Source organism: Aplidium turbinatum, chromosome 11 (genome assembly GCF_918807975.1).
Source record: "Aplidium turbinatum chromosome 11, kaAplTurb1.1, whole genome shotgun sequence".
Taxonomy (NCBI): Eukaryota; Metazoa; Chordata; class Ascidiacea; order Aplousobranchia; family Polyclinidae; genus Aplidium; species Aplidium turbinatum.
Window position 1 is genome coordinate 8259554 of NC_137482.1, and position 26672 is coordinate 8286225.

A 26672-nucleotide genomic window follows, 5' to 3' on the forward strand; every position below is an offset into this window, starting at 1 on the left:
CTTGGAGTAGATGGACATAAACACACAAGTTGTAGGTTAAAAAAGCCCAGATCTTTTTGTAGTGAAAGAGTAGAGAATCAAAAACCTTCTTTGCTCTGCTTAATCATTACGCATACCGTACCTCTCGAATGAATGGCCACAACGCCTAGTACACAAAACAATATCATGTTACCGAGTCTATTTTGGAAGTGAGAGAACAAAACACACGTGAAGTCTGTTCGGAAAAGTGGTTAACAACATATCGGTTACCCGTTGTATGGCCGAACCACATTGGGGTGGGACAAAAACAAACTTTCTCCGCCTCAACCAATTGACAATTGCAAAAAATTTCCCAGCCCCTTTTGTCTTGGAAAGAGAAGACTTCGTTGGTTCGTTTCTTTTGATTTGATTAGCAATCAGATCGGTCTACAAGAATCACACACTCAACGTACAATTGTAAATAAATCAAATTTCTAGATGTTGCGTGAAAACGAAGCACGAAATTAAAACGGCATGTTCAGTTTTCTATTCACGTCGCCTTTTGTCAAGCACAACAATACAAATTAAGATTTCGTCAACACTGAAACTACAATTTTGACAAAGAATAAAATGGTATAAGGAACAGTCAAATAAACTCACTAAAAAGTTTTAAGTGGTAATAGCAGATAGTTTTAATTGTTTTTCACGTCATTTTGTTGTAATCATGTTGTGGATCACTCATGCTTGTTCAATTCCATCATTGCTAACTCATTGACTCATTGTCGCCACCTTGCGGTAATGTAAACCGTTGCGTATCGTACTTCGACGTGTTTCCTTTTTTGTCAAGCTTTCCAGCATGACCATCTGAAATATATAACATGTGGTAAAGTCAACAACACTGCATCTGTCATGTAACACAATACCGGCCTTATCTTCACTTCTCTTACAATGCTTACCAGCGTTAACACCCAGACAGGTGGGAATGTTACTAGCGCGTGCACTTGAGCAACGCATTCTAAGGACTGCTCTCCATTCAACGGCAGCTAATGAATAGAATAATTCCCTGGCAACAACACTTCCACAATCGGAAAACTTTACTCTGCCAATCTAGGTAACCGGCCCTGCGTTAAAAGCCTCTACAAGTATGCGGAACTACCAGGAATGACCTATCAAAGAATAGTCAGTCCGAGGATAAACATTCAAAACCAGAAACTTTCTAGATCTGAACTCAAAATAAAATAAACTACTGTTATGTATTGTTCCCTGACTCTGTTTGTCTATCAACTGATAAAAAGTTAAGAAACTACAAGTTCGCTTACAGCTTTTTTCAAGCTTGTTTGGAATCGTGCCCCGACGCTTGGATTCCAACATGGGAATCGCTTTCATTTTTTTTAACAATTACTTACTGCGTGTTTTCTTCAATTCCTTTGCTTTTCTGCTCAAAACGGTAGTGTGGTAGGCAAACTCAATTATGGCAAAAAGTACTGCAAGAGTTATCCCCGCAATTAAAATGTAAAACACTCCGGCGACGTTGCTCAAGCCTAAAGCTGGTGTTTTAGCCTGAAAGTAAAATTACAGAAATGTTACGCTTAAAGTGAATTACTTTTCACTTGTTTTTCCAACCTGGAATCAATTTCAGACCTACCAGCACCAGAGCCAAAGGCAAAATTCCTTGGTCACTTTACTGGTTATTTTTGGCTCGGATGCTTATGAATAATCACGAGCAATCACTGTGACTCACTGATTATAGAGAAGTGTCTGTGTGTCGATTGCGGAATGGCGTTCCTTCGACCATAGCCCTTAATTTCTCATGATTATGAACAGTACGTTACTCCAGAGAAAAATGTCAACGGCCTTTCTTAGAGCTATGGATTGCTGAACTGTACTGTGTGCTGCAAAGTAGTCCTATAGGAATATTTGCGGAAGAAAATGAGCAGCTAATGGTGAAAAGATGGGTAAATTAAATTTAAAAAGGAAAGTAGGCTACTCCTCTAAACGATCAAAACTTCAATTATGATGAAGTGTTTATCTTTGAGCATAACATCAGACAGAGCTTGATCTTTGCGTTTAACTGGATTTGCAAGTTATTAAAGTATTGCATTGTGATAAGGAAGTCTTCAGTCATATCGGTTAGCCTACTCAGCAGTTTAATTTCATTTTTAAAAGGAAAAAAACTGTGAATTAAATAAAAATTGGTTAAAATCCACAGATCAGCGAACATTTACCTTTTTGAAAATTACGCACTTAGAAGTAAAACTCTAATTCAATTATATATAGAAACGATATTTAAAATGATCGTTGGTGTACATTTAAAACGTTTTAAAAAAGTGAATACCTAATAAGTGGAATCATGGATAGCTCACAATATTGAGGGAATAGTAGTCTACAGTGTAACAAACATACCGGCCCAGAAGCAGCACTCGGACCGCATTCACTTTTTTCGAACCACCAGTAATTTTTCATCTTCTGTAGAGCACCTTGCTCGCGAAGCTTCAAAATTGCGAGGTTTACGTTGTCGCTGCAAATCAAAAGCAAGTTGAAATTTGACTCGCCTTATTTCATTGATTAAATTTGATTTTCTTAGTTATCCAATCCATTTCTAAATGGTTTGCTGTTATGTGTTTTGTTGAAACACCATGAACTGTTGAAATGCATCTCTCCATCAACAAGACGTTGTGGTTCAGAGTATTTTTTAATTCTTAAGATTCATGACACAGAATAACCGGGGATTAGAAAGTGACCTGATTAGAATCAATGATAAAAGTCACAATTGAATATGATCTGTTTATATCAGTTGAGGCACTTCATCGACTGTCTTTCGTATGGTGATCGAGACCACACAGTGTTTTCAATGTTTCTCGGCAGCCAATTGTAGCAATAGACACCGTGTTTTGCCCATGGGCCTGGGCTCGTCAGTATCGCACCACTAATTCTTGCCACAATTTTTGCGTGAAAGCTAATTCTTTACTAGTTCTTGCGTGGAAACTACACCGTTAGCGAATCTACACTGGTTAGCAAATCGCAACTGCTCGCTGTACTATAGGCTAGTGAGTGCTTAGCCTTGTGCTGATAGCCGTGAAGAACCTTTCTTTCTTTACAGTGTTTACAATGTTAGCTTGTAATCATCTCTCTAATTACTATATGCAATAAAGAAGAACTCGATTGCTAACATTTTTGTTGGCGGAATAACCTGACCTAGGATTAAACCCAAGTCTTCTAGAAGGAGGTAACTAATCGCACGCTACGATGATTGAGTCTGATATCACGTCATATGTATTTGAATGCAAAGGAAGCATGCATGCGTGTTAACCCATTAAAAGCCGCCACAAGTTCCCATTGCTCTTTTTAGGAAATATTTCAGCCACAAAGTTGTATTGCCATAACTTTTGAATTAGTTTAAAAAAATTTGACGATTTTTGCTTTTTTGATGCATTTTTTTGTTTGCCTTTTAAAAGGACACCGGCCACATAGTCAAATGTAAATCTCGCGATACCTTAACATAAGAAGGTGTTTGTTTCGGTAGAAATTTGTCAGATCTTTTTTGAAGGACGTTTCAAAGTTATTGTATGAACAATTGAACATATTATATTCACGATAACCATCGGCGTAGCTAGTGGGAAGGTGCCCCCCCCATTAGGCAGTCCCCCCCCCCGGTAGGAAGCTTGTAGCGGCAGAATATTTTTAAACCTAAACGAAAAAAGCATAGTAAAAATATTTTTTGAAACGGATTTGGCTCGAATTCTATTTGCTTGTTCCTACTTCACGCGTTCAGGGGTGCAAAATCATGGTCCGCCGCGGGCGGCACAAACCATAGCGATACCCCACTGACAGTCGTCGGCTCCAGCTCGTGACCGAGCATTGGTTTCGTCATCAAATCGAATTTGGCTTTGGATGGTGATGTCATATATGGCTTTGGAGGCCAATCTATGATGGAAAAGACGTAGGCAAAAGTCACATTGTATGGGGGGTATGGATTGTATGGAGGGAGGGACGTGGTAGTTTTAGCTTTTCTAGTGTTCGTTTTTCTTGGGCTTTTTGTATCCTTTTTTTTGAAAACTTCCGTGCCTTCCTTAGATCTTTTTCTCCAGAGTAGGCTAATCTGTCACTAAGAAGGTTTTCCCATGAATCCAGATCAATGTTTGCATGGTTGAGGGAGACTTTCAGCTGATCTTTGTATCTCATTTTTGGTCTTCCGGGGAAGGTTTCCTGTCTCTAGTTGTCCTTCCTCGTTGTCCCTCTCATGACATGTCCTGTCCAGCGAAGGCAATGTTGCAATATGGTGGCTTCTGAACTGGGCAACCTAGCGCGATCAAGGAATGCATCTTTGGTGAGACAATCGTCCCAACGAGTGCCTAGCATTTGACCCAGTTTCTTTCCTTTGCTGAAAATTTTCAAGACGTTTGATGTCACGGCGGTATAATGTCCAGGTTTCACAAGCATAGAGAAGAGTGGATAGAACGACTGCCCGGAGGATCATAATTTTGTGCGGATAGATATAGCATGGTTGTTGAAAACACGATGGTAAAGTCTTCCATAGGCGCAATGTGCTGCTTTTACACGATGTTCAATATTCTTTGACAGTGTTACAAACAAGCAAAAAAATGTGGCCATGTGGCCGGTGTCCTTTTAAAAAGCAACAATAAATATAAAGCAAAATAAACAAATAAAAGAAGCAAAACCTTACACAAGTTAGAGTGTAGTAGGAAGCACAATATTATAAAGTGTCAAACTATGAAGAAACATAATTCATATCTATTACCAATAGGCAGTAAAACATGCATGTTCCTTCTCACTTCACTTCATCCGGCTCTTCTCATTTTTCAACAATTTTCAAACTTTCACAAAATTCAGAAAAAGTACGTTGTTCGCAAATATTTATCAACACCTTCCAAAACAGACCCTAAACAACTACTAGCAAGTCCAAAATGATTCAATCAAAATAAGATGATGCAATACTGATGCATTCAAAACGATGTCCTTTTAAAAGGACACCGGCCGTAAATGGGTTAATTGTCTGATGCTGTGAGTTTTCATGTGGTGTGATTTGCGTCTAAAACAATGTGATGTTCTAAGTTTGAGGAACAGACCACAGATCACATCGTAAACGACTTTTTCTTCTATCCAAAAAGAAACCTGTCTGTTCTTCAGCAGCTACTCAACACAGTTTTGTGTAGCAATCTTTGATTGGTGATCCACGGAACCAGAATAAAAGCAGAATGTCCAGTAGGCACCATTTAATCGAAAATAAATTCTATTCAGTTAAGTTTTTCTCGACGCAAAATGCTTCGAATTTATAGAAAAACATTAATCCCAGAGTTTATTTAAAGGTTATGAGCCAATGTCTATTAACTATACCGGCACCGCACTCACAATAAAGGAGATCCTTTTCGAAGGGCAAAGCCATATCCTTTTGCGTCAATGTTTGGCCCCACTTTCATGGTATTGCAAGGTTTCCGTTGCTCCATGTACTCGTTTAAGCTGGATTCCATCAGAAATGCATACTTTCCCTTGAAATTAAAATTTGTAAGGAATTATTTCAACTTATCTTTTTCGTAGCGTGTTTCAACATCCTTTTTAAAGTATTTTTAAGAGTTTGAGGAGTTTATAGAGTTTATACAGTAGAATGGAGCTTTAAGATTTATTGTTTGTTAGGGTCAAACATGCTCACATCGCTGTTGCGAACTTTATCTATCCCTTCTTTGTTTGAATTGACAAAGACAGAAGGATGTTGAGTGGTCATGAAGCTCCACATCTTCTCGTAGGTTGACAGTGGAGATTGCTTGCAAACGAAGAAACAATATTATCATCAATAAAAGTCACATATGCACTTTTTAAGTGTTGGCCACCAAACAATAAAATTGTGTTTCTCGCACCTTCTTAACCATACAATAAAACTGATACTTAGTTTTCATTTCATTGAATCGTTCATAATATTTTTTCTACTCATAATTTTTCCTTATCTAGGACTAGGTGCCCAACATGCTGCGTAGATAAATTTATGTTGCTTATAGCAGCTGTTTGCCGGCCTATCATTACCTAGAGCACGTCATGTGTCCTACAGAGCAAGCTCCTTTGTCTAGAAATTAAACTCTCCTTTACGGTAATTGTTGTGTTTACGAGTGCTGATTGCTGTCGTTTACATTGTCGATTCATAATTTTCCTGGCAAGTTGCTTTGCAGTAGTTTGCCATTGGTTTCTGTAGTCTCAGTGCATAAACTATAGCATCAGGGTTTCTGAACCGACTTCTGCTGTTCTATAACAACTGCTGTTAATTGACCAATTATTTAGTTCTTTCTACAGCTGCAGAGATAATGATATAGCTGATTCCCAATACGTCACATCGATTTTAAGCCGGCCATTTTGACCATTGGTCACAGTCTCAATAGGAGGTCACAAAGAGTTTGATGATGATTTATAACGTCAAGTGTTGGCCTTTCTTCCCGAAATACGACAGCCAGGATCAGATTAACTCCCGCTGGATCCTAGCCAGTCTAGGTTCTACAGTAACATACTTACTGTACAATCTAAGTTTATAAATATTATTAGGGTACTGAACTCCCTTATCAATGCCCTAATTTCTGCACAATAAAGACGAATAAGTGGAATTATTTTCCAAGGATGCGAAACATTTTCTCTCCAAATATGTACGTATCTTTACATTTTGGATTATTTGAAGACATCACTGATTGACACAAAAACATCCTGTTTATATTTACTTTTGTCATTCTGAGAGTTAAAAGTAGCCTACAAGTTACCTTGAAAAAGTTTGCAGTGGAACCAGATTTTAAAGTTCCATATTTTATTGTGTTTTGCTTTACAAGATCTTCAGCTCCTGATATGGGTGATTCCATTCTGTCTACTGTTAGGAAAGCAGCCAAGTTAGCAGTGTAGGACGATATAATGATGAGGGTAAAGAACCACCACACACCTCCAACAAGTCTTCCTGAAATAGTATAAACTTTGTAAAGGTATTGCTTAAAAGCCTTGAACGTTTAAGTTCACCATCGGTCATTTCTGACAATGTCAATCATAAATGGCATCATTTTCTTTGCAGTCAGAAGACACGTTGCAAGAACTACTTGAGGAACTGAACCAGGAAGGAAAGTAAGATTAAAAGAGAATAAACAAGAGAACGACAATAATAACATGTATCAAGGCAGCAAAAAATAAAAAAGAGTGTTTTGGTAGATGGAAAAAAGCTCGAAGGGGTAGGCTACAAATACAAATAGCCAGAATCAATGCAAGTACTCACGAAAAATGCCAACACCAGGAAACGGCGTCAAAACTGAGATAAAGTGAAGAATAAGAATAACATCATCAGTTTGGAGGCAATTTGGTCAATAAACCATTTTATTAAAAGTATAAAAATATTCCAAATACTTTAAAAAGAAACATCTTGAACATAAAAATGATGCAAATATTGCATATCCAACAGAAACGTGACCACTCATAAAATAAGAAAAGCGAAACAAAGAAAAACGGATAGAAAGATATTTAAGTATAAAGATTAAAGAGCAAAGACAAGACTAAAAATAGAATTATCAGAAAGAATTAGTGAATTTACCTGAAATTGATTTTGGGGAGACGTCACAGCCTTGCTGCACAAAAGATCCAATGGAAAACCACAAGCTGTTGAGAATTGTGAAATCAACTGAAGGGTCTTCGTCGTTGCTTTTCGCTCCTGAAATACTGCCTAAAAAGTGCAACAAGCTGCGGGTGAGTGATGACTCACCAACTTTAGTTTAGATATCAGGGTTATTGCGGCTTTGAATGATTTTATTTTCTGAGGACATTTTGCACATGAATTGAATTCTGTTTTCTAATTAGGCCTAGTAAGCTTGCTTTGGGGAAAACTGGTCTATTAATCGATAACCTATTATTTGCTTCAGTGACTTGCCTAAGTAAGCCTATAGTTGTTTCTACTTCAAAGCGTTTCTGTAGATTACAACACTACACTTTGCTTTCTATCAGAAAGCATATTGAGTCAAATTAAAAGTACTGCTGCTGTACTCAAAAGCTGTCATTTCAGTTTTCCCCAAAGCGTAAAATTAAGTGAGCAGAATGCCACATTACGTCTTTTGAGGCTTTGTCGAAAACAACAGATTTACTTTTTGTCCAATCATGTTACTTTCTGCTAATCATTTACCTTTATGATATTCGTAAGGGCTAAACTTAGAAACGAGATACAGAACCACACTGACTCCGACGTATGCAAACAGGATGCAGATCCAAATCTCATATGATAAGGGCTCCAGAAAGCTGTACGGAATGTTTGAGCTATTACAAACTGTCAAAAGATCATATCTGCGATAACAACTTAAAGAATATTCACTTTATACTGTAAAAACAACATTTTCTTTTTTGTTAGATAGAAGTTTTAAAAAAGTTAGCTACCTTATAATTTAAAGAAATTAAAGTTACTTTAAACTTCACTGAAAATGAATCAAAACAACATTACAGCGACGCAAAGTTTTCATTCATAAAGCTGTCCCAAAGGCTCAGTAGCTGAGTACCCAACGCTACGAACGAAATGGATGACAAGACCAAGCAATTATAGTTCAACTGGTGGAGTGTAGGCTACTCTTGATTAACGCACCAAGAACACCGTGACAAGGATGATTGACCTTTCTGACTGTATGCTCGAATAACACAGCAAAAACAATACTGCGTTGAGCTTAATCTAGTAAGCGGAATACATTCCAAAAAACGTTCTACTTTACTGTATATACTTTATAACATTTGAACAACAAGCGGAAACTTCACACCGTTCATTTTGCCACTTCCAATATGTAGGCAAGGCTCAAAGACGCTACCTGCCAGAATTGAGTTTTCGAGGTGGTTTTTACAAGTAAAGAAGAATGAATCCTCTTAATATTAAACAGCTTTAAAGTGCTGGAGCAAAATGGATTTGTACAAACCTGAAAATACTGGGAACTTGTTTACCCGGCTTCTTAATCATGATACTGATGCCCAACGACATGAATGGTTTGGTAAATACCACCACTGCCTCTCTTGCTGATGTGATCGTCAAAGGGGCCACCGCCATGTCCGCTTTCTACAACGGAGAACATGTTTAGCCTACTAACAACAGATATCAGGAATTTTGCCAACTTTCTTGACTGAAAAAAAGTTTTGTTTTAAATAAATGAAATCGGTTGCTATACTCTTGATAAATATGGATATACGGCATAAAAGTATTCATATTTATGTAGATGACGTCTTGTGATGTGCTGTTTTTTCACAATTAAATTTTTACGCACTCCTTAGCTAAAAGCACATTTTGCTGTTTGTGAAATAATATGCAATAAAATTGTGAAAAAGTGACAAGCAAGGTGAAGGTACCGACGTGATATTTGACTTCTCCAATCATTCCATTCCATTTTCCAGTCACTTCACTTTTGGAACCGTAATTACCATCGCCAACAAGTTTGATTTGATACTTTAGTGGAAAAATCTTTGCAATGGCTTCCAGGAGGTCAACACAAAATCCATAATAACGATCGTTTCCGAAAACCAAATCTGCATTTTCTTTCAACATCATGTAAGGTTCTTCCTAATGAAAGCAAAGTTGTTTTATTCTACTACAGCACATGACTTGCAAAGTGCTTTGCACCAGGATCGTTCATAGGATAATTATCTATAATGTAAGGCTAGACCTTGTCCCCCCTTTCGACAACATACACCTCTTGAAAAAACTACCCCAAGAGAGGGCAAATAGCTTACGAAAAATTAGTAAAATCGTCAACCAAAGTAATTTAAGCTTTACAACCAAAAAGCAGGAGCAGCCTCTAAACAAAAATGAATTAGCAAAAATACGAGGCGTTTTCACGAAGTTCTCATGCTACACGACAAAGTAGTTGGACCCTTCTGTCAAAGCTACTGCCAAAAACTGCCACTAAAGTACTCTTAGATTACTAATCTTTGATCAAGCACAGTGTAGCTAGGCGGTCGTATCCGACTGTACATTAGGGATTTGTCACAGAGCAACACAGAATTAATGAGTAATTAATATAATCTCCGCTGGATTGATCACATACTCACTGTTTTGTTGCAACACTAGTAAAAGCCACAAATATTTTACTAAGCCATCAAAAATGCTTACTGCAATTATATTAATTAACAAACTGTTATTTCCACACACAAAGCCAGTTCTTTCTCCTTTTTCATAAACATAAAGGCTAAGCCCTGGGCGTGAGGCAAAAGACATTGAAGAACACTGCTTTTCAGATAACAGAAAATTTCCATTTGACTATGGTTTGTTTGCAAAATATAGTCTGCATTTTGCATTGTCCTGTTACTCCATCTGGAGCAATTTTGGGTAATTAACTGAGATAAATCCAGTGCTTAACATTTCTTTAACTCTTTCGCGCCCAGCATTACGGCTGCCTCGTCACATCAACATCAGTGAGCTTCAAATCTCTTGTCGTATAACTACATTTGAGGCCTTGATAAGGCTCTTTTTGCGTTTATCAAACGCTGCGAAATCTCAGCTGATAGTTTAATTTCGTCACTCATGAAGTCGGATTGTTTCTTATTATCATCGTTTCATGAACACTACAAACAAGCAATGTATCTCGTAAGTATTCTGAATGTGTGTCTACTTGTTTATGCTGGCATAGCCTATATGTCCAGAGGTGGGCAGTAGCTCGCTAATTTCGTAGCGCCGCTACTTGTTCGCTACTTTTTTGGTAACAACAACGACGTCAAATTTTTGTGAAATTAGCGGCTGCAATAGTAACGCTACTTTTTTCCAAGGTATCGGAGAGACGAGAGATCTGTTTCAGTCGAACTTCCGCTACTTTCCAAGTTAAAGTAGAAAAAAAGAATTATTTTTAGAGATTTTTAATGTAGCGGGAGTGTGCTACTTTTCTAGTAGCCGATGCCCACCTCTGCTTTTGTCTATAGTGCATTTTGCATGCAAGTGAATTTGTTGAGTTATTTTCTTCGCTTGACATGGATCGCAAGATCTGAAATAAACGTTTTATAATAATAATAAACACTCATTTAAAACAATAAGCGGTTTAATTCGAAAAGCCCGGCAATATTTCAAAATGGCGCTCAGTCTTAGGCCTGACATACAGTTTTGTTTTGCAACAATTTATGTATAAATTTATTGACCGCTTTCAAAATGACTGTCGCTAGATGAGAAACATTAAGGTCATTGGGGACAAAAATTGAAAGTGAGGAAGTTTGTAGGTTCTAGAATCTAGAAGATTGCATCAGAATTCGAACCCTGCAAAAAAGCCCGGCAGAACCGCTTGAGTTATTCGATTAAAGTGCAAAAATACTCTAGGCGCGAAAGAGGTTTAAAACGTAAATTTGATTGGTGGACATGCTTATTCTTATTCAATATTATACGCATTAAACTGTCTATTTCAGTGAGTTGATTTCAAGTAAGAGTTGTTTAAAAAAATAGAATTTATTATACATAGGCCTAAACTTTATAGCTAGAATGTCATATTTACATACAAGAAGAGTGGTGATTATGATAGTTTGATTTGTAGCGATGGAAAAGTCTTTATGACCATCACTGGTATTGAAGACCAGTCTTCCAATTTCTCCTAAACCATCTTTCCATCTTCCCACTTTTTCCATTTTACCCTTCACGAGGGAGTAGATATCAACGGAATAATTCGTTCGCTTTCCGTCTTGGTTGAACTGCACGTTTCCCGACAAGCCACTGAATTGGACCTGAATATTTTACATCAATATAAATTGAGCTAATTGTTTATGCAAAAAAAAATATTTGATAATTATATTTGACTTATATTTGATTTTTTGATGACTCAGCTTTGTTGCAATGCAAACATTATAATAGAAAACCTAATTAAAAAAAGCTTTGTAACTCACTTTGACCATTTAGCGCGTAGTTTAGCCAACTCGTGTTTGAAAACTTTGTAGATATTAACTTAATGCTTCTCAAACACAAATCAACTAAAATTCAGAGAAGATTCCTAAAACATTTACTAATGTGAAAGACAGAAAGAATTCTTTTTGTGCTCTTTCGGAGGATAACTGTTGGCTGTGCAGTCGTGTGGTAAGATCAGCTGGCCCACATGCCAAAGGTTTCTGTTCGACTCCAATTCACAGAGCCTTGCTTTTTATCCACTTCATGGCGTGTTTGAAAGTGGACACGAATATTAATTTTTGATTTGAACTCGTTTATAAAAATACAGACTCCCAATAAATAGTTAAATGAATAAAATTATCGCATCTACTTGTTTAATAGCTCGGCTAATTTGCAGTCCGTTTCTCAACGGGATGACAGGAATGCTGTTGCATCCCACTGAGTCTTGACGTCCAGCTTCGTCTTCAACTCCGAGCTGGAACGACTTTCCATTCAGGTTTCTCATTCCAATAGCCATAGCTGTGAAAGCGTCGTAAAGCAAAGCGGAGTCGGTCTGCACAACAATACAGTAGACTATACACTTGTCACAATAACGTCTCACGATAATAAATCTTGAAGAGTTTTGAAGCGTGTGGCATGAAATGTTGAAAGTTGAATATTTTAATTACAGTGCATCATAATATACAAAAGAAATCGTACCATTTATCTAACTTGCAGTACCTGGACTTACCATAAAATCTGCCGCACCATTGGGGGAAACATCTTCGATTTCTCTCATAAACCCTGGATACTTGTTTGCATTCTTGTTGATGAGACTCAAGAGGGTCAAGTTACCAGCCCCTTGTCCAAAAATACCTAGGTCTTGATTGATTAAATTCTAGAATGTCATACAACTTATGTTAATGCAATTTAAGATTTCAACAAATTTCAAAATCATGTTTGTTTTTTATTTAACTTGTACATTATGTTGTAATCCAATCCGAAATTAATGTAAGAGGTTCTGCGTGACCAAGTTTGTTATTGATTCTATTGAAGGTGGTTTTCTGGAATTTAACGCCAATCGAGTAGCCTACCGTATTTCCAAATGTTTATTTCCACAAAGTCAAATATCACAGCAACGTTTCGATTAATACAGTTTTAGAGGGTGGGTTAATTTCGGCTTAGTTGCCACCTGCCAACAATACAGAAAATGATTTTTTCCATGATACTATAACACTTAACAATATTCCCTTTCAAAACAACATGGCTCACAGACGAGAGAAAAATGACAATGTGCTTAATTAAAGGGAAACATTTTCTACAGGAAAGTTAAAGGTCTCCAATTTGGGTTTTAAGTTAGACATTGCTGTCGACCCCGGCTACAATGTTGTATTGTTGTCATATGGCTTTGCATTACTACAGCTGATGCAATCTTTAAATATCGAGCTGTCAACAAACTCCCCTAATACTCCCATTGTCTCTCAACGTTCTAAGCATAATTTCTAGGTTTTAAAAATTCAATCAAAATGTCTTTACTCTCAGGTACAAGCATGCCTTAGAAAAGCGATGCGACCTTAAGTTGTAGCACTTTTTCTGATGAGTTGTAGGGCTTGGAGTTTTTGATAAGAATCTTATTGTGTGTTGAAAAGTGGTTCAAGAGTCTCAAGACATCAAGTTGTAATATGCATTAAGAACGGTTTGTTTTAAATTATTCTACGGTAGCTCGTCGCCTGCAACAAAAAGAAAGCGAAAACCTCTTACCAAGTCTGTAAAAACATAATGAAACTCAGATGTCATCATCTCCATTGCCTTGATCTGTTTGTTAAAAAAGAGTAAAATACTGATTACTGCGCAATTTAAAATTGCAGTGTACCACTGTTTTTCAAGCTTTGTCCATTATCGTCTGAAATGAAAGCTTCTGTAGGTCCAACTTAGTTGTAAACGAACCCAATATTTAAACTTCAAAATGGGCTTGAAAGTTTAATTTTCAAATTTAATCAAATTGGTAAGGCAAGCAGGCCCATTTAGCAATCTGCAAAACAATGCAAAACTTACAAAGTTCTATAACTTAAAGTAGCCTCATGTTGGTTTGGAACTTAAGTCCAATTGTCTGCTATAAACTTAAACGGTCTACCCCAATTTGACCCAACACCAAACCCGAGTAAGACTCTGTATAAACTGATAATGTCTCTGAAAATTGGTGGTAACAAAAATCTACACTTCAAGTAGCCTAAAGGATGTCATTTTTTTCTGTAACTGGCATTAAAATGTTCAGTGATTTTAAACGTTAATAAAAAAGGATTTATATTTTCAGTGCACCCACTTGATTTAAAATATCCAAAGAACGTTCAAGAGAAACGTCTATGATCACGTTATGTTCGTTGTTATAAAAAACATCTTTTAAAACGGGAAAAACATTGGCCTTTCCAGATAACTTTCTAATCAAGACTTCCACTTTGTTTTTCAAGCCAAACTCGTAGAGGTCTAAACCGGACAAATGCACTGCAAAAGATATAAAGTTAACGCAACCACAGTATTGAATGCAACCAACCTTGATACTTAACCAGCAAGTCAGTCTTTTTTACAATGATTCAAGGTCTGTCGACGTTTAATTAATGTAAAAAAACTGCTTTTCGGCTGTGATTGTTTTTCTAAACGTTTCAAAACATTTTTTGTTTTTATTTCTTAAATAGAAGATCAATGTTATAAAGCTTAGCACAAAACAAAGTTGTCTTGGCAAGGAACGTTTTGTATGATTGTGGACATTTAGATTAGTGGCCGGAAGCAAGGAAGACAACACCGGTGTCCATAGTCAAGAATATTTCATCAAATATCTTACCAAGTCACAAGCTTGTGTAATCTTTGCGCGTTAGCCGACTACCCTTTGAGACGTGCATAATTTATATATAAAGCTTTCGCCACCGTGAAGGCTGCTTGTTCAGTGTTATATTTGCATGGAATTGTTTTTGAACAAGATACTGAAGAAGGTGCCTTCACAGTGGCGAATAATTTAACAACAAATTAAGAAAGTTTTCAATCCTGGAAAATTTAGCACTAACCTCCTTCTATATCATAAATATATGTGAACTTTTTCCACCGATTTTTCAAGATGAAAAAAGGAAAAAGATTTCCTATTTGAGGATGCAAGGAAACGAGAAACGGCGACTTGACTAAAGAAGTTGGGAGACTGAAAACAGATGATGAATTATGCTGCCATTTCAAATTCGGTTGTAGCACATTTGAAAAAAATATAATACCCTGTCCCTGATTGATGGGATGGACGAAAAGTGCCCCATCCTGTGAGTACCATCTGCACATAAGCAGATGAGAAATGAAATTGTCCAATAAAAAGCCTCCACCCGGACGACACAGCTGCAAGGGGCAATTGATAAGTTCAGAAGCCCCACCATTCTGCAGCTCAACATACACAAGCCCCCACCATGCCGAATGTTGTCATCATCCCTTTCAACGTTTCTCTCCCCCAGTCTCTACGCTGGCGACTTCAACTGCCAGCACACCGACTGGGGCTATAACACAAGCAGCAACCAAGAAGTGCTGGTTGACTTGGCCTCTACATCTACAAACCATCTTGCCCTCCTATTTAACTCAAAGGAACTAGCCAGTTTCCTCCTCGGTCGTTGGAGAACATGGACGATCCCTGACTTCGCCTTCGCGAGTGTCGACAGCTCTCTTCCAGACAGACGTGTGCTTGAGAAGTTTCTGCGGTCCCAACACCGGCCGTCCGTCATCATCACCCCGTTACTTGTGTCTCCTGTCCCGAATTCACCAGTGAAACGATGGAACTTCAAAAAAGCCGATTGGAATCAATAAAGCCTTTTGACCAATGAGTCTACTGTAAAGTTATCATTACCTGAAGCATGCAGCGTAGACGAGGCATACCAGGACTTCTGCAATATCATAATAACTTCGGCAAAGGCCACAATACCAGCACGTGGCCGTCGACCTACAGTAGCTATAAATCATGCTGGGACTCTGAGTGTGAGGCTCTCTATCGCTCGTACTTAAACGCCACACCTGGTACTGCTTTTAACACCGCCGCCACCAGATTACTTGAGCGGCTGGACGCAAAGAAGCTTGAGCGATGAAACGAAGCCGTCCAAACCATTGACTTCTCACACTCGACCCGCAAAGCATGAAGCATCATCAACAATCTTACTGGGCGCTCAGCAAACTCCCTTTGCCAGTGCCCCGTTTCTGCAAATGCCATTGCTTCTCAGCTAGTACAAAACCTGGTCTACAAGACAATGGACCGCAAGGCATCCAGCTTTCCACCTACACAATCGGAAAGCTGACTTCCTTTCTATGGAATTCTGAATGGAAGTCAAGTACCACCAGACTCCATTCGTTCATCTCCGACGCCAATACACGCCCCATCGGCCTGACACTACAAAGATAGGTGTCAACCGTCTTCCGTCTTCGTACGACCGTCGCGCTTTTCCTTTATGCAACAACGGGGAATGGCCTCCTCCTCCTGTGAATGTGGTGCCGAGAGTCAGACCGCAGATCACATCATCAATGATTGTACCATCTTCAAGCCAGCTAAGGAAGTGGAAGGTCTGCGCGTCTTGGATGATGAAACCAAACACTGGCTGCTCTCTAGTAGCCTTCAAGTATAGTCCGGGAAACAACTTTCTAAAAGGTACCATTAAAAAATCCCCTTTGAGCAAGAAAAGAAAAAGGCAAACAATAACTAAATTAACTCATCGATTTGCCACTAGTTGACTTGGCGTAGAGGGTCGGGGCGGTGGTAGCCATTTCCTTGACGTGGGTTTGATTCCCACCACTGTTGTTGCTCTTTTTTCTTCCGTAATTACCAAACAAAGTTCGAAGGAGATTTTTTAATGGTACCTTTTCGAAACTTGCGTCCGGGAACATCGTGAGTCTGGGTTGGTAAAAGGATAGACCCTCTTCCCCATAGGCTCACACGACGACGACGGTGACATTATTTTCAAAGTTAAGATCAAACCTGAGTTTATTGAGTCATCATTTGCATAATAGTCGAATTATATTGAATATATATAAAAGTTTGTTGCATTTCAAAGTAGGTTACCGGTACGTGAAATTTCATTACAAAGTTCTAAAACCTACTTATGCTGTAGTTAATGTTTTCATAAAAAGTAATCGCCAAAACAAACATTATCATAAATAAATTAAATGTCGTTTAACCTGGGCGTAATCCATGGAATTTTGAATGCTCTGGCGTGGTCAAACAAATTTCCGACTGTGAGCCTATCCCAATATCCAATAATTGAATGAGTTCGGAGGGATATCTGATTGCAAACTGTAACCAAAATTCTATCAATATCCCGAAATTTGGTGAAAAATGTACGCACATATTATTGCAAAATTTATTGAACAATAACTCTTGATCATACCTTTAATACGCCAATGTGCCACTCTACCTGACTATAATGACGCAAGTAATGTTGCGGGCAATAATGCGAGACAGAGTGTTTAATTCTCACACGATACACCCCTGACGGCAGAATGCTTCATTTTTACATTGATTCAACGTGTGCAGACGTTAAATCAATGTAAAGATGACAAATTTTGCTGTGTTGGACCCAGCTGGACAACGTTGCCTGCTTTATTTGTTTGGATACGTAAAAAAATACTTCACTTATTTTTAAACTACATGGAAATAGGCCCTTGCAAGGACGTAGGTCTATTGGTAATCCAATTTTTTTATTGATTCTTGTTTCCTTAATCTTGTACAAGGTTTTTCGTTTATTAACCTACTTCCAACACAATATTTGCATTAAGTTATGAGAGGATCTAATAAAGTGGATGTTTTCTTGTCATGCCGTAAATTAGTTGATCTATAGATTTGACATAAAAAGTTTTTCAATTTAGAAAACTTCTTGCAAAATCTCCAGAATCTATCGGCCGTTTCCAATCACAGAGACGATACAGAACCAATAATTAAAGTTTTTGTAAGTCATATCCTTGATGCAGTCGATCACTAAGGGCGATGTTCATAAAAAATTAACACTATTTATTTCATTTTCCTTTATTGGGGAAAATAAAAATATACTGACCCTAGGTTGATAACTGGAAGTGAAAATTTTAGATTAAGTTTGCAAAAAAACAAAAAACAAAAAAACAGTTTTCGTGTCCACCTTCAAGCAAATCGTCTTGCCCAGTCGCAATATGTCATCAAAGTAACCTTCACAACCTGCTTCAACCTTTGCGAGATTGTCAAAAGGTATTTACATTCACACCAGTCATGCAGCAGGAAAATACGCATGCAAGCGGACATTTGTTCAAATTACAAAAATAAACTGCAAACTTTAAATAAATAAGAAAACGGCAAATGCTTACATTCTTGTATCATCACAAAATTGTTGTCGACTTGTGAAGTTTGCAGGAAAACCCGGAACTGTAAAAACGGTTGCATTGCGTCATCAATGGATGACGTCAGCGTTGCAACTTGTGCGTTGTGATTGCGCAATGCCAATTTGAACACAACATTGGCCACTGGGTTGCCTTCTGGTAAAATAGCTCCTGTAATTCAATATAAACACATTGTTGAAAACTAATTGTCAATACGCAATGCGCCTTCTGCTTTTGTACAGGCTATGCCTCTGCCAACACTTAAAACATCATTTTTATGTAAATGTCTTCAAAATTTGGTTCCTTTCTATATCTTATTTTTGTTGTCATGTGAATGGTGAAATACTATTTTTCACCTTGCGCTATTTTCTGTGGGATTGTGTTTATTTTACGAAACCAAAAGCTTTAGGATACTTGAAGTGCATAAGAAGATATTTTTGTCATTCCACAAGACTTTGTTGGAAGATCAGTGTATGCAAAGTTCAAAAGCTGGATGTGATTGCTTGTGCCCATATCAGACTTTAACTAAACATCTTGTCAATGCTGTTTTTCGCAAATAGGCTAATAGCATAGTGCTTGTAAAAAGAATGATTCGGAAACCAAAAAATAAAATAAAATTTGGAGTCACTTTTCAATCATCTCAAATGCAGAAGGCGCATGGTCATTGACTATGTTATGAATAAATCAAAGTAAATGTTTGCCCAAAGTTCTTTCACAGATATTAAGCAATTTCGCTAGCTGTGCTTTCTATGTTTAGACTGCACAGCCTATTGTGATTTCATGAAATTTCAAACAGCTCAAAGCATGCGCTTAAAACCAGAGTCATCCAGCTTTTAGTGTCCTACACGACTCGATTACATGAATATAATTAAATTTGTATAGATTGGAAATGGAAAGAGTGACTAATTGTTTTATCTTGCCTCCCGAACAAAAATGTGTTTTTAATACGAGGCTATTACAGTAAGGCTTGTCTCTGCTTGTTAAGCCCTTTGTTAATCGGTCTACCCGTTTAGTGAGCCCATTTTGGTCCGGAATTACTGAATTTATGAGTGACAGAGAATCGTTTCCCGCATAATAGACCCTCACGCTTCATAAGCCCAAAATCATCCGGCCTCGAAGTGGGTTAATAAGCGGGCACAACTTTACAATGTTTTCATTTATTACATGTTGAATGACGTTTCATAAATGTTTGACTTCATTCAATAGCTATATTTTTAAACAAGCTCTTTCTTTCAAACATTAAACTATTCGCTCTTCTCCCAACACTGCTGTGTTAGGCTATGGTTTTGTTGTGAAGTAGACTATTGTGAAAACTGTTTTAATTTTAAAACTTAGTTAAAATGGAGGCGTTTTCAATGTGTACTGTAGACCAGTGGTTCCCAACTCGTTTTTAAGGCGACCCATTTTTTAAAAACATTCAGTTTGGTAAAATCTTGCGACCCAAGCAAATTGTCGTAGTATTTTAAAAACCATACAAGATTGCGTTCCAAACAAACAGCACTACAAAAGCAGCAACTCTTCCCTAAAATACTATGTTTATCAAATCACTAATGAGATAGCTGTGCTGGCTTGCTGTCAGTGAGTTTTTGAAGTCGAAGGGTTATTTTGCTTAGGCATAGCCGCATGTCAACTTTAACTTCCAGCCAATTTCGCTGTTTAGTTTTCAATACACACATGGCGCTAAATCCAGTCTCACAAAGCCAAGTTGTTGCAAATGGAATCTGTTTTTGAATCACTAATTTTGAAACTGTGGGATACACTTTGTACATGAAAGCCCAAAAGTGGATGTTTGCAGAATCTTTGGGGTATTTGTCTTTGAAGGACGCAAAAGAAATACGATTTACTGCTTTTGTCGATATGTTCATAAACTGTTCTGCAACATGGATGGGAAGTTGAGGCAGATCTTTTCCTAAAAATGGATCAATTATCCAATCATTTTGGCTATTAAGTGTTAGAGATTATCCATAGTAGTACACAAACTTTTTGTCAAACTGTCCCAGGTGTCCAATTATGGTTTGCTTAATATCAACTTCCTTGCCACAAATATATTGCGTTAGCTGAGGAAATATATCATATTATCGTACTCATATCTGGTGACATAACTTTTCCAGAATATAAGTTTTTTGTAGTAAGCAGAAACTTTTGGGGCGCGATCAATCACCGTAAAACCGTTGCCTTGCATAGATAAATTTAGAGAATTCAGAGAGTCAAATATATCGGCAAGGTAAGCAAGTTTTGCGTTGAAATCTTCTTGCAAAAACTTCTCGGCTAATCTCACTCAGTTCTGTTGCCTCAGGAAGATAGCAATCTCCTCCCGCAAATTACAAACTCGCTTCGGGACACGACCTCGTGACAACCATCGCACTTCTGTGTGCAGCAGCAATGCTTGATAATAATCAGAATCCCTGTCAGTGCACAAAGACGAAAACAAACCCCGATTTAGTGGACTTGTTTTGATGAAGTTTACACACTTCACAACCAGGACCGGATTTAGGGGGAAGGCAGAGGGTGCAGGTTCCCGGGCCCCCCGACTTTTCAAGGGCCCCCCTACGAGGAAAAAATGTGATTTTGTGTTCTTTTTTTTGTTTCAGTCTTTGAAGTTTCTGCAAAATGCGGTGCAGTGCTGGATTAATGCTACTGTAGACATAGAGGTGGTTTTTCGCACGGGGGCCTCCCGATCTAAAAGTGCCCCGGGCCCCCCATCAGCTAAATCCGGCCCTGTTCACAACATCATTCAATACTCCGTGCAGCTCTTGAGACAGCTTTTAGCAGCAAAGGTCCCTCTGTGGAGAAAGCAATGAGTCCATACAGCACTTGGGGCTAATTGTCTTTGATGCGTTTTACCAAATCAGACTATGTGTGAACCAACGTGTGGAAAAATTTGTTATGGTTTGTCCGACATAGCGTTCGTGACATATAGTGCACGTTACAATGTATATCCCGTAATTTTGGCAAGTTATTTTATATTTGAGAATGAAATTTTTGTTGGGTTTAGATTTAACAATAATAAAAACTGTTAAAATTTCTTGCACTACGATCATGCTGCAAAGCTTTCCAATGTCTCGACATGAAACGCTTCATGACTTGTGTTTAGCCTATATTTTCCAGTTTTGTCACTTTTGTGATCGATCTCTTCACGTTTTAATTTTTTTTATTGTTATTTTTTTCGCCCAAGATACAATATGCCTGAAAAACAAGCGACCCAAAAAAATAATCAGGCGACCCAACTTTGGGTCGCGACTTGCGACTAGAGATGTAAATGCAAAAAAAAACGAATCGTTTTTTTTTAAAAAAAACGTGTTTTTTTTCAAAAAAAACTTGAGCCAAAAAAACACTCGTTTTTTGTTTTTTTTCATATTTTTCTGGAAAAGTTGCAAATTTTTTACAATTTGCAGCTTAGTTTCATTACAGTGCTCTTGAAAAACATTAAACTAGTAAAAATGGTTTTATGGTTGTGCTAAAATTCCTAAGTGTTTGTGCTTGGCAGCAGCATAGCCTATGTTTTTTTGCATAGTCCTACGTTGTTTCGCTTTCTTCTTCATTCCCAGGCATGTTTGTGGCAGTAGACTTGACAAACATTAAATTAATGCAATTTGATACATGACATAATGTAGATGAGTTAATTTCTTTTTTTTTTATGGAAGTTAGCCAACGATGTTAGTCTATGTTAGTATACCAGTACTGGTTATTCTTGTACACACTCAATGGGTTGACGAAATTTTGGAAAAAGCAAGATGGCAGTATTCAGAACACACATTACCTTGTTTGTGGTAATTTACTAATGTAAGCTATTGCCAATAGCTTGTTTAAACATGTTTTTAACTGATAGCTTAACAACGATGTATATGCTTTATAAATGTTGAAACAGAAGTATTCTTTTCGTGTGTTGTAACTTGTAAGGTCTTATAGACACTTCGTCATTGATGCTTCTTGCAGATCATTTGTGACATAATGCAAGAGATCTTATCACTGATATTTTTAGCTGTCAAAAGTAAGTGCATTTGTCAGAAAAGGTTTAGGTTAATGTTCCTTTCAAATGCCCACCACCCATGTTGACTATTGCTAGTAACTACCAACCCTGAATGAAGAAATTTTCGCTTTAAAGTGGAGTTTTTTAGCACTGCTCAGTATTCCCACATAGTGAATAAATGCTTCATAATACTTTTCCTGACAAGTATAAAGTTTTACCCATATTCCCGCAATGCAGGATAAAGATACAAAACAAACATCAAAGATGAAAACTTATTTTATTTGGGAACAAGGCCAACTACTTTTTGAGATAAAAAAAAATTGACCTCTTGTCGTTATGCACCAATAAAACCATGATGCATAACTTTAAATTTTTTTTTATTGGGTAGAGGAAAGATTGACGAAAAGTTTGGCAAAAACAGAAAAGTGCTAAAGTCTCAAAGTCCTGCAAACTAGTTCAAATTAGATGGATTAAGTTAAGTGCAACCATACTTCTTTTAAACATGTCTATGACAGCACAATGGTGTGATTAAGGGATAACAAACATGATTATGACATCACAAAGGAGTATTGAACCTCTTCAGGGAAAATAAAAAACATCAAAATGTTTCCATCTTTCACTACATTTAAATGTGATTTGGGCTAAAAGTTGCGACTTTAGCACTACACTGCTTTTGCCAAACTTTTCATCAATCTTTCCCCTACTACCCAATATTTTTTTTTTTTTTTTTAAGTTACGCATCATGGTTTTATCTGTGCGTAACGACAAGAGGTTAATTTCTTTTTATCTCAAAAAGTAGTAGCCAAAACTTGTTTTAATGTTCATAAACAGATAGCCCACCCAGAAAACATGGGGGTAGAGCAAAAAATTATAATATCCAAATATGTTGAGCGGTTGGTACCCGGTCAATTGGTCGAAAGACATTTGGTCGACAGTCATTTGGTCGACAGACATTTGGTCGACAGGACGTTTGGTCGACAGACAATTGGTCGACAAGACATTTGGTCGACAGGACATTTGGTCGACAGACATTTGGTCGACAGGACATTTGGTCGACAGACATTTGGTCGACAGGACGTTTGGTCGACAGACATTTGGTCGACAAGACATTTGGTCGACAAGACATTTGGTCGACAGGACATTTGGTCGAAAGAACGATTCATTTTAGGGTTAACTAACCCTAACCTAACTCTAACCCTAATCCTAACCCTAACCCTAACCTTAACCCTAAACTAACCCTAACTCTAACCCAAATGTCCTGTCGACCAAATGTCTTGTCGACCAAATGTCTTGTCGACCAAATGTCTGTCGACCAAATGTCTTGTCGACCAAATGTCTGTCGACCAAATGTCTTGTCGACCAAATGTCTTGTCGACCAAATGTCCTGTCGACCAAATGTCTGTCGACCAATTGTCTGTCGACCAAACGTCCTGTCGACCAAATGTCTGTCGACCAATTGACTGTCGACCAAATGTCTTTCGACCAATCGACCGGCCACCGAGCGGTTCTTGAGATATTGCCATTTTTCTATTGCTCCTTATCTATGAAGCCACCTAGTGGCTAAGGTTACTTTACTTCTAACTCGAGAACCGCTTGTGTGGTTTTCATTAAGTTTGTACCAAATGTACATCAACTGGAACAACTCTTAACATTGTACTGGAAAAGGTGTGGTGTGCTGGTCAAAAGTGCCTTTGAGAAGCAGAGAAACAGGACACTGACCACCTGGTCCTAACATGCCCATTAACCAAAATCCCACGTGGCTTCGAAACTGTACACGAGTGTGGTACTACATTTAACAACTGGCTGAACCAAATTAAAGACAATACTTGAGATGTGCCAACCATAGGACACTGTTACTACTGTTTGAGACGATGAGAAATCTTTATGGCCCGTGTGTTGAGACTTGAGATCTACAAAATTGCAATGAAACAATATCCTAGACATATAGTCTGGTTTGAAATAAGTTATACGAGTTATGAGACTGTTTCTTTGTTGAAAGAGACGCTATTGCAATGAGTTTACCCTAATTGCTGCATATTGTGACATTTAATGTCAAAATGGGCAAAAAAAACAAAAAACAAAAAAAACGAATAAAAAACAAAAAAAACGATAAAAAACAAAAAAAAACGAGCTCGTTTTTTTTAAAAACAAAAAAAAATGTTTTTTTACATCTCTAGTCGCGACCCATGAGTTGGGAACCACTGCTGTAGACCAACGGCATTTATACAGATTTATGTCAATTGAAAACGGCTGCCTACCTATCGGCACAGACAAGGTTCTTTGTACAGAGCTGGTGTTTTGACAGCAACATGCTACAACTGCCAAGAACAGTACGATAAACGTGCCAATTAATTTATTTAAGATAAATGTAAAACAAAACATTTTTCCTAAAGTTAACACGTTAATTGGTTATTTCATAATCGAGCATTATAAAACTGCTTTAATCTGACACAGTCTTCTGTACACTAAATGCCAATTTAGGCCTAGGCCTACATCATGTAGCCTTGGTTGCGATTCCTATTAATTCTCGTGTCGGATAAGTTGCTCATTTTTTACTTTATTTGATAAATCAAAATGTTGTCACTCGAGTTGAGCTATATTAATTTTCTTACATTAAATTTGCCAAAAATTTATAGCTTTGTCCTTTTGAAAAGCAGAAGATATATGCTAAACTGTTTAATGCTTCAAAATCGTTTACAATACAGCATTTATAAGATTTTAATAGCTCTTGTAAGTTAAAATATACCAGCTGTCAGCATGTGGCAATTGTTCCATGTGCGATCAGTGGACTCGTGCACTTAGTCAATTCAATTACATGGTCAATCAGTGTGAAGAGCCCAAATATTGCTCTAAAATATAACCACAGTATCGAGCAGGCTACCAAGAATCTCGCTCTGCTTAAAGGCTTTCTGATTCTGTTATTTCAATAAAGATTTTATTTCCAAATCATTTTGCACCGAAATACTATAATTACATCACACCTTTTGAGTATGATACTCTATCAACAGGCTACACCTTTTCTAACTCTGCCAAAAACTTGATGAAAATGTCTTATTGACAACTTGACTGACTGTGAAAACCGAAGATCCACATTTAAAATAATAGAAAACAAGCAAAAACGATCAATAACCAATATAGAGAAAGATTTGTAAATTTCTACTCTACAGTTCCCTTGAGACCACAATGGACTACTTCTTTAATTCGAAGCTTATTGATTTTGCACTTAAATTTTATTCTTGTTGCAAATCCTCATTAACCGTTATATTCAAAGTGAAGCTTTTGTTTAAATTTTAAGTAGAATGACCTGGACAGGTTTTTAATTTTTATGAACCACGAAACTATCTTAAATTTGTAGTTTATCTTTTTAAATAGTAGGCTGCTTTTTTATAGGCTACCTACTCAATTGAATTACATAACTAGCCTATGCATAAAAAGTAAACTTGACTAACAACAAGACTACCAGGAGGCATCTTTAGGTAGCAAAAATGCTTGTGATAAAAATGTATGAACTTGATTTATTTTTGATTTGCCTTTCGAGGTAAACAATTTGTTTCTTTGAATACAAATTATTATTTCTTTGTCGTATCCAAGCTCACACCTGGTGGTTGAAGATATGAATCGAGCAGGAAAGTAAAGAATCCAATCTTCGTGTCCACTTTCAGGCATGCTATCACGTGTCCTACCAAGACACAATCGCATCCTCTTGAGAGGTATCGAACCGGTAGTCGTTTGGTCTATATCGATTTTTGTAGTTAGTATCTTTTTCGTCTCGGACGCGTTAATGAAGAAAAATAAAATGATTGATTGATTTTCGAGCGCCGTAGCCCACCAGGCCTCACACCCAGCGATGATCACGGCGTTGAAAAGGGTTAAATTATGTTAATTGTAGTGTTTCGTCATAGAAACCATTGTTACGTTCAGTATCGTTTTGTACTACGTGCGACTGTTACGAGATTAGAGGAAGGGAAGTTTAGGCATAGATGACGTACTAAAATAGTTTAGTAAGTTAGTTTAAAATAGCTTAGTACGTCATCTATGGTTTAGGTCACTTAGGTGATTAGCTGAGAGCAAGTAGGCCTATAAGCTGTCTCTTTGTATAATCTATTGGACTGTGGTATATCTAAGTTGATCAGACGAATACAACATCAATAAAGATTGACATGATGCCACAAATATGATTTGCACAAAATGGTGTCTTATTCAGTGGTGCCGAAGTAGGGGGGATGGGGGAGATATATCCCCCCCGATATTTTGGCAGTATCCCCCCCCCTAACAATTCAGATAAAAAATCTTTGCCATGAAGTTGTACTTCGATTTAGTTGTTTACAAGCATCTCGAATTGCTGTTGTTTTTTTTTTATTGATGTTTGACCACAGTTCTAAATTGTCTTGGATTGGACGCTAGTCAATGAAGGACCTTCATTGAAGGTAGGACGAGTTGGACTAGGCCACTGGCCACGGCACTGCAGTAATGAAGAAACTGCAGAAACATATTTGGGACTTGTGTTGATTTTGAAGCCTTTGGCACTTATAGAGCAATTTAGTATCACGTTGCAAGGATAAA

The 26672-nt window shown here is 37.5% G+C and overlaps 1 protein-coding gene across 1 annotated transcript; it reads right to left on the minus strand.

The window, feature by feature from the left end:
* Positions 1–234: 234 nt before the first annotated feature.
* LOC145780151 (glutamate receptor 2-like) lies at positions 235–25775 on the minus strand. Its single transcript, XM_082591862.1, has 20 exons — positions 25706–25775; positions 24368–24427; positions 18128–18310; positions 16973–17087; positions 14845–14972; positions 14109–14287; positions 13547–13600; positions 12589–12683; positions 12177–12402; positions 11428–11649; positions 9305–9511; positions 8877–9013; positions 8105–8217; positions 7523–7651; positions 6714–6901; positions 5627–5737; positions 5329–5465; positions 2362–2476; positions 1365–1518; positions 235–822 (listed from the first exon to the last, which is right to left on the minus strand). The coding sequence occupies exons 1-20, from the start codon at positions 25773–25775 to the stop codon at positions 722–724; spliced, it is 2724 nt and encodes a 907-aa protein (XP_082447988.1). The 3' UTR covers positions 235–721.
* Positions 25776–26672: the final 897 nt, after the last annotated feature.

Bases quoted from the DNA above. Each gene is read 5' to 3' on its own strand.
- LOC145780151 (XM_082591862.1), bottom strand. From the start codon at position 25,775: ATGCCTGAAAGTGGACACGAAGATTGGATTCTTTACTTTCCTGCTCGA. The intron at 14,288-14,844 runs GTTAGTGCTAAA...TATCTTTTGCAG, and splicing joins TATTTATGATATAGAAGGAG to TGCATTTGTCCGGTTTAGAC. The intron at 5,466-5,626 runs GTGAGCATGTTT...TTTAATTTCAAG, and splicing joins ATAAAGTTCGCAACAGCGAT to GGAAAGTATGCATTTCTGAT.